Raw genomic sequence first — 19,108 nt, forward strand, 5'->3', positions numbered from 1 at the left:
CGAATGGGTTTTGGATTTTCATTTCAGCGAGAGAATTGAAAACGTTCCATTTCTGTTTGAAATGAAACGGGGGTTTTTTGTTGTTGCAGTTGGTTTTCAGTCTGGCCCGCCATTCTGAAAGTCCGATTATTTGCTCAGCTCTTGTTAGGAGTCAGGGGTGGGGGATTTGATTCAAATGGGCGGGTCCCCCAAATTGAAGGCGGATTGTGCAAATTGCCTTTTGAATACTTTCACTCTTGTTTGTCCCGGGAACGCGCCCTGGACACCAGTAGAGTGGTGTTATTCATGGGCCATTTGCCCTGCATGACTGGTTGATCTTCCTCGGGTTTGATGTCACGATCCCCTGCCCCACTTGCAGTCTGACCTCAGTCTCTCAAACACTCTGTGTCTCTGTGTCACCCTCTGTAAAATGGAGGAGGCACCAGTCTTTGTTGAGCATTTTCCAAGCCTCCGATGAAAGGAACTACAGGCATGCAAGTGAGTGACCTCTCCTTCTCTGCCCTTTGCCCCATGAGTGACCGGCCCATGCAAGGTTTACGAGAGCAGTAGCCCGTCTGGGAATTGCATTAAAGAGATAAGGTAGGTGAGGTAATTAATATCTTTTACTGGATCAACTTGTTGCTGTGAGAGACGAGCTTTTGAGCTGACACAGAACTCACAGAGCTTCAGGACCTGAAGAAGAGCTCTGTGTAAGCTCGAAAGCTTGTCCCTCTCACCAGCAGAAGTTGGTCCAGTAAAAGATATTCCCTCCCCAACCTTGTCTCTCTAATATCCTGGGACCAACATTGCTACAGCAACACTGCATACAACAATGGGAGCTGCATTGTCATTTAAGGGATTGTTCATGTCAGATGAATGTTTGTTTCATGAAAGCTTTCACAGCAAGTAGCTGTTTGGCATGCATGGCAGTCAGTGAAGGGTTAAACCACCACTCTAGGCATGTTCCCTGCCTCTGCTCTCATTAATCACAAGTGGAAAACTCAACTAGACACAGGCAGCCAGGGGGCTGGAACAGTTTGTATAGTGGGGGTGCTGAGACCCATTGAACCAAACTGCAAACCCTGGATATAATGGAAACCACTTTCCAGTAGCTATACTCACAGCTGGCCTGTGCCAGACAGTTTGGGCTCATGGGGCTTGGGCTGCAGGACTGTATCATTGCATTGTAGACTTCCAGGATCGGGCTCTGGGACCCTCCCACCCCTTAGCACTAAGGGCCTGATCCTCCACTGTTGACATCAATAGGAGTAGGAATGGGACCCCATGGCGCCTTAGTGAACACCCCAGTTTTTCCTCCTTCTTTCTCCAAATCTAGCTCAGTTTCCAGGCAAAAATCTTCTCTCCGATCTGCCTCCCAGATTGCTAAATGCCTGAGACAGTCCTGTGTGTGCAGTGACCCCAGGATGTGCAATTAGATTCCCATCAGCTTCACACTGACTTCAATATGTCTGCTGATGGTCTAAGAATTAAGAACATGCTTAAGTACTTTGCTGAATCAGGGCCTTAGATTCGTTCATCCCAAAGAGCGTTACAACCTACACATTGGAGTCATTTTGCCCAACACTGAATTGCAACCACCTCTACCTTGAAACCCAGTAACTTTTTACATCGTATGTGCTGTCTTCACTGCTATTGTTCCCTGTGCTAGCTGGATTTGAGCTAGCTCAGGGGAGCTACTTGTACACAGCTTTTGCAGTCTAGACATACCCTTTGTTAAACAAACAGCAAAGACTTCAAGATGCAGCCCACTGAATTAGTCTTTGGTAGCATGGTATCAAAACATACATTTGGGCTCTGTCATTTAAAGGGTTCCCCACTTCTTTTGTGACCTTGGGCAAATCATTTAATCTCTCAGTGCCTCAGGAGCTGTAAAATGGGGATAACACTCCTTTTGTCTTGTCTATTTAGATTATGAACTCTTCATGACAAGGACTGTCTCTCATTACGTGTCTGTACAGAACCTAGCACAAGGGGGCCTGATCTCAGTTGTGGCCGCGAGGTGCTATTGTAAGACTAATAAATATTGCCCATGGGGATCAGATTTCAGGACCGGGGCCTTTGATTGTAAGTGCCTCAGATCCAGGAATGCCTGTCTCCTTCTGCTCTTAGTTGGGACCTCTAAGTGCAACCACAGTAAAATAATAAACAATGCTTTCCAGGATTTTAGGACATAAATTAAACAAGAAGAGAAAAGGGACCAGTTTAGCTCTGCCACATGAGGAGATTAATGTAGGTACTATTTAGAATGTGGAAAAATATTCTCCTTTCTTTTAGTTCACGGAAATACTCCAGAAAGACTGGATCAAACCACAGACATTTTCGCCTGGAATCTACTCCTATCGTACACTGCATTATAGATGAGTCATTCCTACACTCCCATCTTCCTTCACTTTGAGATGTGGCATTTCACATAACACGGCAGAAGAGAGAGAAAGAGAGAGAGAGCGAAATATTGTCAGGGTTACAGTTTTCCGTGGTTAAAAAGCAACACAGAAATCCATTAAAAGGAAAAGTTTGTAGAGCGGGAATCCTGAGGTGGTGAATTACGAGAAGATTAAAATACGAAACCTCTGCTTGCGTGGAAGTGGACATTCCCTCCAGCCTACAACAAATGAGACAAGTGGGGCATTTTATTACAGCGCCCGTCCCATGAAACTGGAAAGAGTTCTGTTCAAAACAAGCAACCACTCAGCTAGACTTGGCTTGGGGAATAGGGCGGTACGCTGGCATGGGAAGGAGAGAGGTTCTGCAATGACCTTGGGAGCCCGGTAGCTTGTTGGCCCATCGGGAGAAGAAGAATGGCCTTGGTAAGGCACTGGAGTGTGAGTCAGGAGATCTTCCTTTGCCACAGACCCCTTGCATACGTTGGGGCAAGACACTTCCCCTCCCTGAGCCTCAGTTTGCCATCTCTAAAATGAGGCTCATCAGTCTTGTTTGCTCAGATTGTAGGGACTGTCTGTTACTAGGTTCATGGACAGCAACTGACATGGGGGGGCCCATCTTGGCACAAGGACCATACCAATGCATGGTTATTATGGGACTTCCTAGAGAGTTAAGGATGCTCATCATTGCCCATGCTAGGGCCTATAATGAATGCTGATTGGTATCTCCCTCCATCGTTTCCTAGTTTGGATCTGGAGCGCGGTTTGGCCTATGGACTGTTTTCTATCCCCTGAATGCAGCGGTTTTTAAAGTGTCCTTTCAGGTGGACCTTGGTGCTTGTGATAGGCTGTGCTGCCTGGATACACCTCGAGAATGATATCGTGTCTATCCGAGGCTGGGGGAAGGGAGCAAAGCCTGAGCCCACCCGAACCCCACCACCCTGGGCTAGGGGACAAAAGCCCAACCCCCACTGCCCTGGGCCACGGGGGGTAATAACTGAAGTCCAAGGGCATCAGCCCCAGGCGGGGGGCCTGTAACCTGAGCCCCGCCACCCAGGGCTGAAGCCCTTGGGCTTTGATTTCAGCTCCCAGCAAGTCCAATGCCAGCCCTGATGACCCCATTAAAACCGGGTCACAACCCACTTCGGGGTCACGACCCACAGTTTGAGAACCGCTGTTTTATAGGCATTATTGGTTCCTGGCTCTGCCTTTGGTTTGCCGCCAAAAATGGACGGGCTAAAATTTCATCCACGGGAATATTACAGAGAATCGCTGTCATCTCTACCTGTGCATGGCCTTCCCATTGCTTTCCTGGGCTTTACAATTCTGCCCTTTTGCGACACCCACACGGATACTGCTCTGACGTCTCCAAGGAGACTCTGGACTGAGTTGCACGCAACGACCCAGGGCTCAAGTCTGCTCATCGTTACCACAGTAGAAATCCACAGGAGCACGGCTGGAGTCAGCGAAGTTACTCTGGATTTACATCCCATGTAACTGAGAGCAGGATGTGGCCCAAACCATGTGGCACATTGGCCTACAAGTGTTTACTGAATGACCGAGACCACAATCTCTAGAAAACAGTCATTGTGAAACCTCTGACTAATCTGCTCTGGTCTGTTCCTTGGTGTAATTCCAAGTTCAGTGACATTTCTGAACTTGCAGAGAAAAGAAGAAGAAATAATGGCTCATCTTGGTGCTTTCGGTTGTACCTGTTCCCAAGGGAAGGGAATGAACGAGCATGCTAATATATTGCTAACACAAGAGAGACCTGAGCTGTGGAAGTCAGATCTGGCTTTGAATCTGAAATTGAATCTGAAACGTAGGGGCATTTGCTTTGGATGTTCCAATCTGGGTAATTATAGAGCTAGGCTTGTACTACAAAGCGGATCCAGATCTGGATCTGCAGCTAAAACTGCTGCAAAGTTTCATCAGCTGCAGACCCATTGCTCCATTTCAGACTCATCTCTGGCAGCTAGCAATACAGCTGACTTATGCTCCTGGGGGCTTGTTGCTATTTGCTGCCTCAGCAGTCCTGTCTCCTTGTATTTTAATGAAACCACAGAAATTAGAGATAGAAAAGACCTATCAGGTCATCTGATAGGTCCTTCTTCCAAGCAAGTGCAGAATCGCTTTATTGTACAATGGGGTTTCCCTGACTTCCTTGGGGGGCTATTCCAGAGTCGAGTAGATTTTGTTGTAAGGAAGTTTTTTTTTCCTGATCAGAGTCATCAGTGGGGAAGATCTGGTGGCGAGATGTTCAGGGGGTCTAGCAAAGTCAGTTCTTTTATTTGAGTCACTGAGTTCGATAGCTGCTCAAGAACTGTCTCGTCTTCTAGCCTCAGTTATGGGGAAGACAATTTTTTTGGAAAAGTTCCAGAAAATGCTCCTGAAAATGTCAAGAATGCTTTGTGCAGGGCTGGAGCCAGTGCCTTCGGACTTCCTCGGGCAAGGGATAAAACAGATCAAGACAGCAAAATCAAGATATTTTTGGGCACCACTCACACTTCAAAAAAAAATTGCAAATGTTTCCTGGCCTGGGCAGGAGAAGTTGCTTGGAAGCAGATCAAAACTGGCTGCCCATTTGATCTGTTCCTGTCAGATCCTTCTGGTGGGTCGTGATTTTTTGTGCCTGTTGCTCTGTGGTCTCTCCAAGGCATAACCTTCGCATTTCATAAGGATAAGGCAGTTAAGGGAGGTCGCTCTTGTTCTCTCCTGAGGCATTTGACATAGAGCCCTAGTTGTTTACAGATGTGTTGAGAGGGCGGAAGTGTTCATGCTAACGCAAGAGACTCAGCCAGGATTGTGGTGAACAGAGTGATCACAAGGAATATTACAGTTCTGCACCTTCTCCCCCCTGCCCAGGGTAGTGGCTTTGGTCAAATAGGGTGGTCTTTCAGCTTGGACAATTTAGAAGCCGTTTAGAAATAAAATCAACAAGCAGTTATTAGATTCAGGGCCAGAGTTTTAAATTGCTGAGGTTTTTGATTGGGGGAGGGTGTTGGAGGGGGAGCTTCTCAAGCTTCTCTTAGGGCCAGCATGTTGCTGGAGTCTGGAACCAATTTACTGGCTTTCAAGTGGTCTCCTTTCAGAATAGCAGCAGACCAGAAATGCTGGGGACACCTTGGTAAGACATGCCTGTGAGGAAGTCAGTTGCCTCTTTGTCCCAGGGGCTCACTCACCTTTGGTTCTCTCCATTTCTTTCTACAGAGAAAAGGGTTTTAACCCCTAGGTGACCAACGCTAACAGCTGGCGATGGGGTCGGTGGGAGTGGAAGAGGAGCCTGCACGCCTAGATTGCTTTGCAGTGGGTTTTACTGTCAAACAGACGTGACTGGAAGGAGTCTCCCTAACACAGAGTCAGCAGGGCTTCCCTCAGCCCAAGTCTGCAGTAAAAGAGGGGAAAGGGCCAGTTTGTTTCAGCTAAGGGAAAAATGAAGATCTAAAGCATGATTCAAAGTTCCAGGTAGGAAGAAGAACCAAAGACCCTTTCTCCTGGTTCTCCTCTCTCAGCTCCAACCTTCTTCCCAGCAGCCAGCCTTCCCTAATGCCTGCAATGGTCTGCAGCTTCCCACAGCACACCCAGCGGGGATTAATTCCCCAGCCCTGCCATCCTACAGCCAAGGCAGGCATCACTGAGCCTTTCTCTAGCCAGAGGGAAAGGATTAGCCCCTTCTCTGCCAATCTGTGTGTAATAAAAGTGTGACACACGGGATTGACGGTAAAAGACTGAGATCTTGGTTTCCTGGCTTCAGTCACATGACATGGGACACGGTTGCTAAGAAGTCTCTGATCTCTATCATATGACAGGGGTGAGCACACACTAACCTCTGGAGCACGGTGGTTGGGGTACACCCAACCCATCACACAGAGCATGCAGTCTGTTTTTGGATTATCACTCTCTGCAGCAAGCGCTGGCTCATGGAGGGTGTTCCACTTCTCCCAGGTTAGACAGGACATTTTAATGGATAATACTTTAGAGGGTGGGTAGGACTTGTAAGTCTCTGGAAAACCAGAGCCACATAAACTAGGAATGCAGCGTGGAAATATCACTGGAGATGGAGACAGGGGTGAAAGGAGGCATGCGTTATCTTCTGGTTTGGGGCGTGCCCTGATTGTAAAGGGTTGTCCTAGCCTAGGGAGTTAATCAGAGCGGACCTTCCCATTTGACCAGGAGATGGTCCAAGGAGATGGATGCGGGAAGTTCTCTGTACCGAATATCATGCTGTGTCTCCTGTAGTCCTGCATTTCTTCTCTGCTTTAAGCTCTGTGTCTATCTAGGTATCTATTTAGCATCAAACATCCCTACAAGCTCAGTCAGCATTAGGCCCATTTTGCAGACGGGGAACTAAAGCCCAAAGAGATTATTAAGGAACTTGTCAAGGTCAAACAGGAAGTTTGAAAATTGCACCCTCATCTCCTGATCCCTGCCTCCCTCTTGTTGGCTGCTGTATTTTTAAGAGCTCTGTTGTACGGCACTGCTGATGACTCTTATTGATATGACAGGAGCAGCTAGAGGCCTCTCCCTAGATCATGGTCCCATTGTGCTAGGTGATGCACATACATAAAGTAAAACACATCCCTGCCCTGAAGATCTGGCAATATAAATAGACACAGGTGGGAAGAGAAACAGAGGCGCAGAATGGAGAAATGTCTTATGCAAGATCAATGGCTGAGCAGGGAGTAGGACCCAACTCTTCTAAGGCCCTACCCACTAGACCACGTTGTCTCAGCTAATGTTGAAATTTTGCATAGGTTTGATTGCGTAGATAAAACCCAGCCTTAAACTCCCAGCAAAGGACCCTATCCGCCTTCCTCACACAGGCAGACCTCCCATTGAAACTGAAGTCACAGAGAGTTTCCCGGGGAAAAGCAGTAGGACTGGGCCTGCGGTGTAGAAGGAACCAAGGTAAGCCACAATATGTTGCTGAGACGTAGTAGACTCACTGAGGGGCATGTGGCAGCTGTGGATGATGATGGAAAGGAAAATCATAATTTTCTTTTCACTGGGAAATGTACAGATGGAAGCGTTTGACAAGCCACTCCTTTGCGTTACTAGATTTACGGGGCCCAAGTGGTATTTACTGGAAAAATATAAAATGTCAGTGATCGGAAACCCAAGCCTGTTCGTGAACTCAGGATCATCCTAGATGGCTTGCAACAGAGCATGCTGCAGAGATACCATGCTCGGAGCTGGGCGGCTTGGAAGCCAAGGATGGCAGGCAGCCACTGGGTCAATAATACGTAGAGCTACTGACAATTTTGTGAGCTAAGAAGAAACAGCATGAATAAGCACATTCCTGACATCCTTGAAGTCAGCACTCACGAGCGACCGCAGGCAAACTCTGGCCTCAAGCACCTGTTTTAAAGTATCCATAAGGACTTCTCGTATACTACAGTTTCGTGTGTGCTGCGGTCATGCCAGCTTCCGTAAATCCTATTTCACAAGTTAGGCTAGTTAAGTACTTGGATGGGAGACCTATAAGCAACATCTCCAGGATGAGGTGTCAGTTACCATTAATAATTAGGAGCATGGAAATACTGAGAGACCCCAATGGAGATCAGAGCCATGAGGTACTGTACAAACACACAGAAAGAGACAGTCCCTGCCTCCTTCAAGTAAATAGGCAAGACATAGGAGATGAAGTGACCAGCTGCACAGCATGGGGCAGAGCCAAGAATAGAACCCAGGTCTCCTCAGTTCTAGTGAGGAGTCCCAGCTACTAGACCACACAGCTCAGCAAGAGAGAATCTCCTCAGTGAGACAGTACCTGACCAGCAGGGTGCTAGGGGTAATACTTGAATTAGGGGAGAAAGTTTATCCTTTTTCAGGTGAAAAGCTGGAGTCTGGCAAAACCATCCTCACCAAATTAAAGCACTGGGGATGAGGATGTGTCTGCTAGTGTCCTTGTGGCCCTTAAAGATCCCATTGTATTTTTTGAAACAGCAGGGGTGCTAACCCCCTTGCCCTGGCCCAATTTCAACCCAGGTAATTTCATTCCATCTCTCTAAGTTCCCTTCCCAATTGGATCTCCAGTGAAAGGTCTGATTAAGGATAGAGTGAAATTGACTACCTTTAAGACCCGTCTCTGTGAAGCAATGGAGTTTTGCCGGCCCTATGGACGATTGCTTATGACCCGTTTCGCTGTCTATATTTAAACTGCCCGGTGGGCACTAATTCCATTGAAGTTCTTGTGGCGTTGAGGGTGCTTGGGAAGAAATTAGGCCCAGGTGATCATTTCTCAAGCCTTGGCTGGCATGACACAAGCTAGGTTAATGAATGTGACGTTTGTGGTTCAATGAGCTATGCTCAGAGAGGTAGACTGAGCTGCCAACGGGATAGAATCATAGACTCTCAGGGCTGGAAGGGACCTCAGGAGGTATCTAGTCCAGCCCCCTGCTCGAAGCAGGACCGATCCCCGACTAAATCATCCCAGCCAGGGCTTTGTCAAGCCTGACCTAATGGCTCTACTTCAAGCAGTTTCAAGAGCAAATTACAGTGGGCAACAGTTCTTGCAACCAGCCACAGTCCTCAGTGTCAACGGCCTTGATGAGTAACATAGATTGGAGAAAGATTCCCTCCAGCACAGTTCAGTAACTCCTCTTCTTCACGGAAGACATGGAAAATACTCTGTGATCATGTGATGCCTATGGAAGAGAATGTATCTGTGGGGGCGAAGAAATCCAGTCTTCCCCGTATGCCCTCACCTCCCTTTGTTTCCCTGGGAGCTTTGATTATTCATGGTGTGCAGGAATGAAGCATTAAGCTCTAGACATCAGTGGGGTCACTCCCAACTTAAATCAGCAAATTTAGGAGCAGAATTTGGCCCTGTAGTATTGGTCAGATTTTCAAGATAGCCCAACGTCTCACTTATTTTGGTGACTGTGTGGGAGCTGAGGCTCAGATGCTCAGAGGTATGTAAGAGCCTAACACCTATTGAAATCAGTGGGCATTTGAGGCTCTTGGCACCAGGACACTTACGAAAATTTGGCTGTATCTCTCCTACATGCGTACTCCTCCCTTCTAAGCAAGAGTGAGGCATTCTCTGACTTTGTAGGAGTGTTCTGCACCTTCATTACATTTCACTCTGCATTTATGTGAAGAGCTGGGAGAATTATTTGTAGGCAAAGAGTTTCTCCTATATAGTCAGTCATTCTCTGGTCTCAAATTCCCCTCAAACAGCCCATTTTTCTAAATTAGATTTTATATCCAAAATTGTTCACTTTATGCAATTACATTTCAGCCTCTGACAGTTACTTGGATTGTGATTGGTCATCCTAAATCACATGGCATTGCTTCTGCTTCATGAGTGGGTAAGTGAAAAATACTGCAAAAAAGGACGGGGGAAGCATTTCCAGTCTGAAGAGTGAATAGCTTTTGGATTTGTTTGTTTCATTCCTTAAATATTTGTGCAAACAAATAGCCATTTGCATGGACAGGCACAGAAAAGCAATCACAATATGAATGTAGTTGAATTAGAAAGCTATTTGGAATTCAAATGAAAACAGTAATCACCCAGATCCAGCTATGCACCCAACTGCACTGGAAAAGACACATCTAATCTCTTAAAGAAACAAGGATTTCTTGTCCTAATTGTAAACAAATGTTTCCCAATTTAGCCATTCTTCATCTTCAGTGTAATCTTTTTTCTCTCCCCCCCTTTTAATAAAATTATGTCTGAAACAGAAATGTTTATTACTTTTATAAGTTCCTATTTGTATGGAAATTGAATTCAAGATGTGATATTTCTGTCTCTCTTTTTTCTTATGACCGATCCTCAGCATTTCTTCATCTGGCTTGTGGCGGGAAAAGCACAGATTAAAAAGAACTGTGCAAATGTTTTTTATAAACTTCTCTTATTTTCTTGCCATAGGACTGCCTTTAATTAGCTCTGTGGAGTACAAAGGATGCATAATGACACCATCTCATAGCGGAGGATATAAAGATCTACTGTATTTATTGCTGAATATTCACACTGTACTTCAGTACTTTGATAAGTGCCAACCTTGGACTAGGTTCCATTCTCATTTACACCGTTGTAAATCCTGAGTAACTCTGCTGAAGTCAAGGAAACTACTTTGGATTTACACCAATGTAACTAAAAATAGAATTTGGCTCATTATTCTCACTTTCCAACACACTCCGCTCAGAAGAAAATTCAAATACAGTAAATATACTGGGACAGAATTAATCATGTTAATCCATTTAATATCATGTAACCTTTTGGATTGTTGAACACTACGCCAAATTCTGGTCTCTGACACTGGTAAAACCCTGATATGGTCCAGTAACTTCTGTAGTATTTTGCTAATTCTAGATAACATTCAACTTAAGATTTATCCCCAATCATTTTAGTAGATGGGTATCAAGTTGATTGATTTTGACACCGTTTTCTTTCATCCATTTAGTTTCAGTATATTGTGTTAAGTTGCTATTTGAGAATTCTTTTTTTTTTTTATGCTTTTTCTTAGGAATCAGCTTGAATGTTTTATCTTGTTTTGGAAATACAGCTACAAAACAAGTACAAAAAAATCCAACAAACCCCCACAAGTTACAGTGTTCTGGCATACCTGTAGTACTCTCATGTTAAGGTCTAATCCTGCATTCCTGAGGCGTCTTCAACTCCCAGGGAATTAATGAGGGATCATTTGGATTGCGCAAGAAATGAAAGATCGAGTCCATCCTGGTTTTCATTCAAATGTTTTAGAACTGAGAACATGCCAAGCTCCCCAGTTCAAAATAAGTCAGTGAGAAGACCATCTGCACATTCTTTATGTACTGATGAGTTGCGTTTTTAAAGTATTCTGTAACCAGCCTCCCAGACAATAGGACTTGCAATAGCACAAATTGATTTTGTGCAGTTTACTGGATTTACAAAAGCAGGTAACACTGAGAAACACCCCCGATTTTAGCAATATGTCACAGAGCACGAGGTGGTCCCTCTACACCAATCGGTTGAAAAAATGGCACAGTCCCAGTTTGCAGTATTCTCCCAAGTAACAGAGCGACAGAATGGTATTCTGGAGCCTGCTTCCACACTGATGCACTGCAGAAAAAGGTGCCTTCCCCATACAACAAAACATAAATGCAGTCTAGTTTTTAAATTCATTGGGTCAAACCCTAGGTGCTGTGCTTTATTTTTACGCAGGCAAAAGTGCTGAGTAAAAATGAAGTGAGGGCACTCAGATTCAAGCAACAGTTTTCACACTCTGACTCTTTTGCTGGTAATAGCTCACCTTACATAATCACTCTTCTTACAGTCTGTACGGTAACACTCATTGTTTCATGTTCTCTGTGTATATAAAATCTCCCCACTGTATTTTCCACTGCATGCATCTGATGAAGTGAGCTGTAGCTCACGAAAGCTTATGCTCAGATAAATTTGTTAGTCTCTAAGGTGCCACAAGTCCTCCTTTTCTTTTTGCGGATACAGACTAACACGGCTGCTACTCTGAAACCAGACTCTTTTGGATGTTAGTACTGAAATTTACAAATAAAACGTTCATTGTGTGGCCTAGTAAAGCTTTCAACTCAGTTGTGGTCCCCAGTTTATATCGATACAGAAAAAAAGAGAGTGGAAAATGATCCGACGTTTGCTCTCTGTAAACAAGACCCAATTCAGCTATGCTCTAGGACGGAGCTAAACATCCATGCTGAATGTCAGAAGTGTAAGGTTCCTCTGTGATAACAGGAAGATATAAAGTCTCATCTTTGTGCATTTGCTGCAGGGTTGGAGCAGAAAGAGTAGGTGGAATAAACTTTGTCCAAAGCAATTACATTTCTGAAGTGCCTTTCAACAGTGAAACACTAGATGCTCACACACACTATAGCAAAGTCTTTCAAGCCTACCTTTAAAGCAACCATCCTCAAACCCTCTTGTGCCCTGGAAAGCTAGCTTCCCCCTTAGAAATGGAAAATGTTGAGTGCTATTAACTTTTGCAGTTCTTACCTGATGACTTAAGTTCTTTCCTTTCACCTGCTGGTTGTGCCTATTCTAAGGCATCCATCCCCACAGTGCCTGGATACTAGCTACTTTGGCTCACATGGGGCTATGCAGGCAGAATACGACTGAAAGAAATATAGCATATATCTAGCACCAAGCAATGCCCTCTGGACAAATTACCACTCAGTTAATGTTCATGGTCCTACAACCGATTTCATGCCACACCTGGTGAGTCAACAACCGTGTGAAAAAGTCACCCTGAAGGAAAAGGCAGGGCCTGGACAGAAGAGCCGAGACGATCCAGAAGCTCATCATTTCACACAGCAATGGAGTGCTCTAAGCCTGGGTCACACGCACAACAGAAAACTCATTCCATGACAGTCCCCCTGTGTGAGCAGCTAGCATGCAACTGAAGATATGCCAGCAACGTTATTAAAATAGGCCGCTCTTCAGCGACAAACAACAACGTTTCCTGCCTTGAAGGAGATGAAAACAAGGGTTCTACTCACCACGGAGGAAGGTGGGCGAATAGGTTGTGAACGAGTCAAAGATGCTGTTGGAAGCCATGACCCCAGCCCAAGATGATTCCTCGGCCAGTCCTTGTGGTTTGTTTATATTCCCCCCGCTAGTCTTGAAGAAATAAGTTTGAACTGAAATACAAAAGAGAGAGAGAGAGAAATCCACAAGGAAGCTAAGTGCCTGTTTGTAACCAAGAATCTGGCTTTGCCGTGCCACAGGAATGCTTAGCCACAAGGTTTTCAACAGAAGCATATGCACGCTGGATCATTAGTACGAAAGGGGGGGAAGAAAACAGGGATTGCAAAGAGATAGACAGAGGGTGGCGTAAGGTATGGAGAGCAAAATGAATGAATGAATGGAACTTACCCTAGACAGACAAAAATACAGCTGGTGTTAACAACTGGGGTGGGGGGGAAAAACCTCCTCGCTGAGGTACAGGTACTCTTCTAAATTGGAGATTGCAGTTTGCTTGTGGTTCTGTGGTCGCCTATGAGGCCTGAAAGAGTGTTAACTCAACCCCGGTTCTGAGACAGAAAAGACTCCAGCTAGTCATTCACTGAGTGGAAGAGGAGAGTCAGCTGACCCGTGATGTCAACGGGGCATGAAACATCTTTGTGGCTTCTTCTTCTTTTTTTTTTTTTTTTTTTTTTTATGGTTTATATTTATTAGTTCATGGGAGGCCTGGTTGATTCTCCCGGACCCTATGGTGAATGACATACAGAAGCAGAACTTAGACGCATTCAGACATTTCCTTTTAATTAATTATATTGTTGCCCTAGAAGAGACAGAAGAGAGACTTCAGATTTCTAATTGGTTGATTGAAGTAATAACCCATTTACATTCAGTGGTTTTCTCCTTTTAACTGCCTTTTCTCCCACATTTACCACTTGTCTGTATCATAATTTTTAGCTGTTCATAGCTTTCTAACTCCCAGCTCTCTTGGATGATTATTGTTACTGCCTGTCGAGACTATTTCCATATGTGTAGGTGGGTGGCTCTTCTTCACTGGGATTTTATGTGAATTAGTATTATGCAAGACACAAAGCACATGCTAGCTGAAGAGGAAGAACTACAGCCATCCATCTTTCTTTAAAGGTGCAGAATCACATTCCAGGGAGAAGAAGGCCATCAAACTTGCAGGCTCCTGAGTCTGAAGCCTTTGCTCATGCTGGGTAGCGCTTATTCATTGGGGTCAATGTGAGTGTTGCCTGGGTGAAACAGCAGGGACTGGCACCTTGTTTTTCAGGAGTAATAGTCACCAGCTGATTATTAATGACAATGCTTTGATATCCATGGGTGGGTACGTGCAAAGGGCCAGATTTTCAAAGGTATTTAGGCATCGAAGCAGGTTTGGTGCCCAACCCACTTTGGTCCTTTTTGAAATCCCACTAGGTGCCTATCTTCATCTTTAGGTGCCTACATACCTTTGAGGATCTGGCTACGTGGCCCTCAAAATAAGGCTTAAATGGGACATAGACTTTATACTGGCCTTCTCCAAGGGGTAAATTTCCCCTGGTCAGGAAATAAACCTCACAACATTCCTGGGAGATGCACGTTGGGCCATCACATTTTAAGCAAACTTCCCCAATGGTTTCCCAGGGAAGTTCTGCATAAAATCCTGTGGCACTAGATGGTGCAGGGTTATTAGTAAAAATATAACTTAAAGATCCTTCTGAACTGGTAGCGTCAACATCTGCAAGGCCTTCAAATCCCTCCTTAAAACGCTCCTTTGCCTTGATGCCTACAGAAAATTTGACAACGATGAGGCAGCTGGTGCACGAAGACCACCGCCAGTCATGCTGACCAATATTGTCTCCCAGTTTCCCTGTGCTCCAGTGTTGGTCTGTCTGTATCCATCTGGTGTCTCTTGTCTTAAATTTACATTATAAGCTCTTTGGGACAGGGACCGTCTTCTAGTTCTGTGTTTGAATAACTCCTAGTGCAAGGGGGCCTGGTTCCTGACTGGGACTCTTAAGAGCTACTACCTTACAAATAACTAATTTTCCACTTACACTTGTAAGTTTTGGGCTTACCTTTTTCCTTACTCACAGTGAGTAGTATTGACTCATGTGAGTAGTTATTGAGGATTTGGCCCAATACACATGCCCACGCCAAAGGTGAAAAACACGCACACACACCCCAAACTGAAGTAATGACACATCACTTCGAAATTCCGCCCAGAGAATCCTAGAAATCAGAGATGAGAAAGACCAATCTTAGGTCATCTAGTTCACTCCCTTGCCAGTGTCCGATTGGTGCCTACAGTCCATTTCCCAATCCTTTGAACAGCACGATTTTTAATTACCACAAGTGCTTGAACCGCGGGGGGACCTGATAACAGTCTTCAGATATGTTAAGGGTTGTTACAAAGAAAACGGTGCTCGATTGCACTCACTGTCCAGTGAAGGCAGGACAAGAGGTAATGGGCTTACTCAGCAGCAAGGGAGATTGAGGTTAGATATTAGGAAAAGCTTTCTAATTATGAGGGTAGTTAAGCTCTGGAATAGCCTTCCCAGGGGGTTGTGGAATCCCCATCAAGAACTGGTTAGACAAACACCTGTCAAGAATGGTCTAGGGTCCTGCCTCAGCATGGTGGGATGTACGACATGACCTCTCAAGGTCTCTAGATTTCTATGATTCTACTCACTTCCCTTGGAAGATCATCCCACTTTAACTGTTCTCAGGGTCAGGAAACTTCCTGATATTGAACCTAAATTTCCCTCTCATGCTCTCCTCTTTGCCCTCAGTCAATCCCCCATATTATTACTGGTTTCCAGTAATGTCCCCACTGTACACACCCAGACAAAGGCCCCTTGTACCAACCTTAATATTTCCTGTTTCTTCTTAGTGTTTACACCCTTCAGGTATTCCCAATTGGTTATTAGGTCCCTCCATGTTAGTGGTCAGTTAGTCAATGTTAACCAGATTCTGTTCTCACTGGCAGCAGTATAAATCCAGAATAACTCCATTCACATCAGATTCTGCTCTCTTTAATCAGGCAAAAATCCCATTGGGTCAAATTCGGTTCTCCACTACACTGGTATACTAAATTCACAGTAACCGATGGATTTCCTCCATATTTATCCCAGTCTAGGGGTCTCATCCAAGGCCCAATGAAGTCAGTGGGGGTTTTGCTGTTGGTTTGAAAGAGGTTTTAGTTTGGGCCTTACATGAGAACAGAATTTGGCCCTTTATTTTTCTGAGTCATCATTAGTTTCTAGAACCAAGTTGACGCAAGGCTGGTATTATGCCTATAGTCCGCAGTGTTATCTGGTGGGCACATGTGATCATGTCCTGGTGATAATGACCATTCAAATATTATCCTTTCTCTGTGTGTTTTTTGCAGAGACCTACTCACTATCATGTCAGGTTAAGAATTAGTTTCATTGGGGCCCTATAGGTGGAGAAGTGACTAACTAAAACGCGGAGAGATTTTTCTTCCAAAAAAAGGCATTTGAGGAAGTGAAACTCATAGTAAATTAAGTCTGAATGAAATCTGTAGGCAAAAAGTACCAAGGTTTGTGGTATTTCCAGGGCATACAAGTATGATACAATAGCATTTATACAGTCCGGCGTTCACCACATTTTGCTGCGCGTACCTGCGGGCCCCAGTCTTGGCTTTCACATAAGAGTGCAGCGGTATTGGACGTATTAGACATTACGGACTCCCGGAATATTAATACTGAGATGTGTAAGAGCTGATCTCATTTACTGTGGCTCAAAACCCTGGGACTCTGTTTGCCCTTCATAAAAGTGGCCATACTCGGTCAGACCAATGGTCCATCTAGTCCAATATCTCATCTTCTGACAGCAGCCAGTGCCTGATCCATTTCTGACTAACTAAAAGAACCCCTGTCTCCAGGGTGATAACACAAAGTTGCAGGGAGGGGAAGGTATGCTGATCATTTTGCAGCACAAAAGGAAGGGGGAAATATCAAATGATCTTTTAAAAGTTTCAACGCAAGCCATCACCTGCAGGGCCTGTGGAGTAAGGACAATGTATCGCCTTGTATTTTTTCAGACCACAATGTCAACACGCTCCCCTTTCCCCAGACCCCACTTCTCCACATTTTGCCAGCTGGCCCTGCAGTGCTATAAGCGTGCAAAGCTCCAGGACCGCTGGCCATTTTCACGAGTCCTTTGACAGGGCTTACGTCAGGGTCTATGGTGAACTGGAGGGGACAGAAGATTCCTCAAACCTTGCCCCGCTTTATAAAGCAGGGATTTCGTCTCCTCTCTCTACACATGCCTTAATCTTACTGAAGTCATTGATGCATGTGCAAAAGGTGGATAATAGACTTATTTTTCCTATAGTGCAACATTTTTCATGTTTGACACAGCAAGACTAAAAGTACGTGGCATGAACGTGTGCCATGGTATCATTCAGATTTTATGCTATTTTTTGATTCCTTGGCCCCCATCCTTCATTGAGGAAAAAGGACTGGGAGTTTCAAAACCACTGAATTCATGCAAAGCAGAGTTAGGCCAAGGAGGCACACTCTGGAAAACCCCGCCCACTGACCACACAGTGCAATTTAGAAAGTGGAGACAAGGAACAGAGATGACTTAAGCCCCCTTCCTTATCCCTGATCCTTGTGTGCTGGGCTGGACCCCTGACGCAGCTGCTCGGATTTACACCAACTACAAATGTCCCCTAAGGTCATTAGGCCAGCTGGGGATCACTAAGGTGCAGAGAAAAGTGGTCACACCTCCTTTTCCCGGGCCACACCCCCTAACTCACCAGCCAAGGTGGAGCAGAAGCTGCTACCCCAGGTTTACTCTACTCTGCACTGCGTTAATCCTCCCGGGGCACAGATAAGTTGGCTTTACAATTGCTTTGCTCCAGCAGGGGTGCAAAGCAACCTAAGTGTAGCCAAGGCTCCTGCCCCTGAGTGCTTTCCTTGTTATACTCATCTCTGAAATTATCCCCAGCTGTTTTCTTTATGATAAAATTCCCCCTGCTTTAAATTGCTGCATTTTTCCCATGGGTGTGTCTCTAAATCTAAATACTCCAATTTTGTTCATGCAGTCAAATGCAAGGGCTCATTATGTGGTCTAGAAATTGATGGGTATTCCATGTGTTATCTATATACTGTACCAGAAGCTTACAGTGTGTTTCAAGGAAATTAACAACTAGTTTAGGCATTGCATTTCATTATGTACATTCATATGCATCTATGAGTGTGTAACGGATAGGCTGATATATTTTATTTATTTATGACTATTTACACATGGAAATACGAAGCACCTATCCCACATTCTAAGAACTTCTGACAAACTTCAGAAGACAAAAAAGTATTAGATCCGTTTACGAACGGTTGGGTGGGGGAGGAGGTTGTTAGCTTAGGAGCTGTGAAGTGAAATGGAGCCAAAATTGGGTAAAACAGTGAGCTCATAAAAAGTACAAAAGAATCTAAAATTATTCCTTTGTTTTAAATTGGATTTTTGGTTTGAGACTCAGCCATCATTAAGGGTATGTACATGTGCCCAAAGTCTGGTGGAATGGGTGTATTTAAAAAAAACCAGTTATAGATGTCCACGCTAATAACTGTTAGATCAAACAACTCACCCAATAGAGAGAGATACGTCTAGCTATATAGATATTATATACACCTACATGAGCACATTTCTTCAGGCCAGAGACCACGTCTCACAGGTGTTGGTTCAGTGCATAGGACCATGGGGTCCCACTTCTGATTAGTCTCTCTGGATGCTGTTGCAATATGAATATTTAGTAACAGCTCCTCTAGGATTGCTCCTCAGAAGATTGCTACAGCTATCTTCATTAGTGGACACACAGTTTGAGATTTTAAACACTTCTGGGAGACTCGGATGAAAAGGGATCTGCATTTGTTTTTTCTTTAGTTGAACCCATTAAATAGCTGCACTGTATTACAGTCACCGAGGCCATGGATATTTGATCCAAACTGAAGCTGATTTTGAGAAATGCTGGGCACCCCCCGGTCCCACTTACTTCAGGTGGAACCCTGGATGCTCCCCACCTTTGAAATGTGTTGGATCCTAAGCCCGGTGAAGTCAAATGTTTCCAAGTTCTCCAGCAGGCTTCAGATCAGGCCTCTTTCTGGTGTTACAAAAGTTGGAGCCCCAAAAACCCTCAAAACCAGCGAATGCATTTGGAGATGGTAGACTGTGGGGTTGGGACAGTTTTTTGTTCTGTATTTGTACAGCCCCTAGCACAAACGGTCCATGACTGGGGCTCCTAGGGGCTACGATTATACAAATAAAAATAACAACAAGCCGACTT

General features: G+C 44.8%; 1 protein-coding gene across 3 annotated transcripts in view; it reads right to left on the minus strand.

Annotated features, from left to right (window-relative positions):
- The window catches only part of RUNX3 (RUNX family transcription factor 3), a 117,883-nt gene extending 104,487 nt beyond the window's left edge, over nucleotides 1-13,396 (minus strand). For 2 of the 3 annotated variants that reach the window (XM_075121253.1, XM_075121250.1), the window contains exons 1-2: nucleotides 13,210-13,396; nucleotides 12,834-12,974 (exon numbers count right to left, since the gene is read on the minus strand). In XM_075121253.1, coding sequence (XP_074977354.1) covers nucleotides 12,834-12,891 — 58 coding nt within the window. In that variant the 5' untranslated portion in view covers nucleotides 12,892-12,974; nucleotides 13,210-13,396. The remainder of the gene's footprint in view (nucleotides 1-12,833; nucleotides 12,975-13,209) is intronic. The other variant, XM_075121252.1, reaches the window with a different exon arrangement.
- Between the last annotated feature and the right edge of the window lie 5,712 nt (nucleotides 13,397-19,108).

The sequence above is a fragment of the Caretta caretta genome, chromosome 19, assembly GCF_965140235.1.
Source record: "Caretta caretta isolate rCarCar2 chromosome 19, rCarCar1.hap1, whole genome shotgun sequence".
NCBI lineage: Eukaryota > Metazoa > Chordata > Testudines > Cheloniidae > Caretta > Caretta caretta.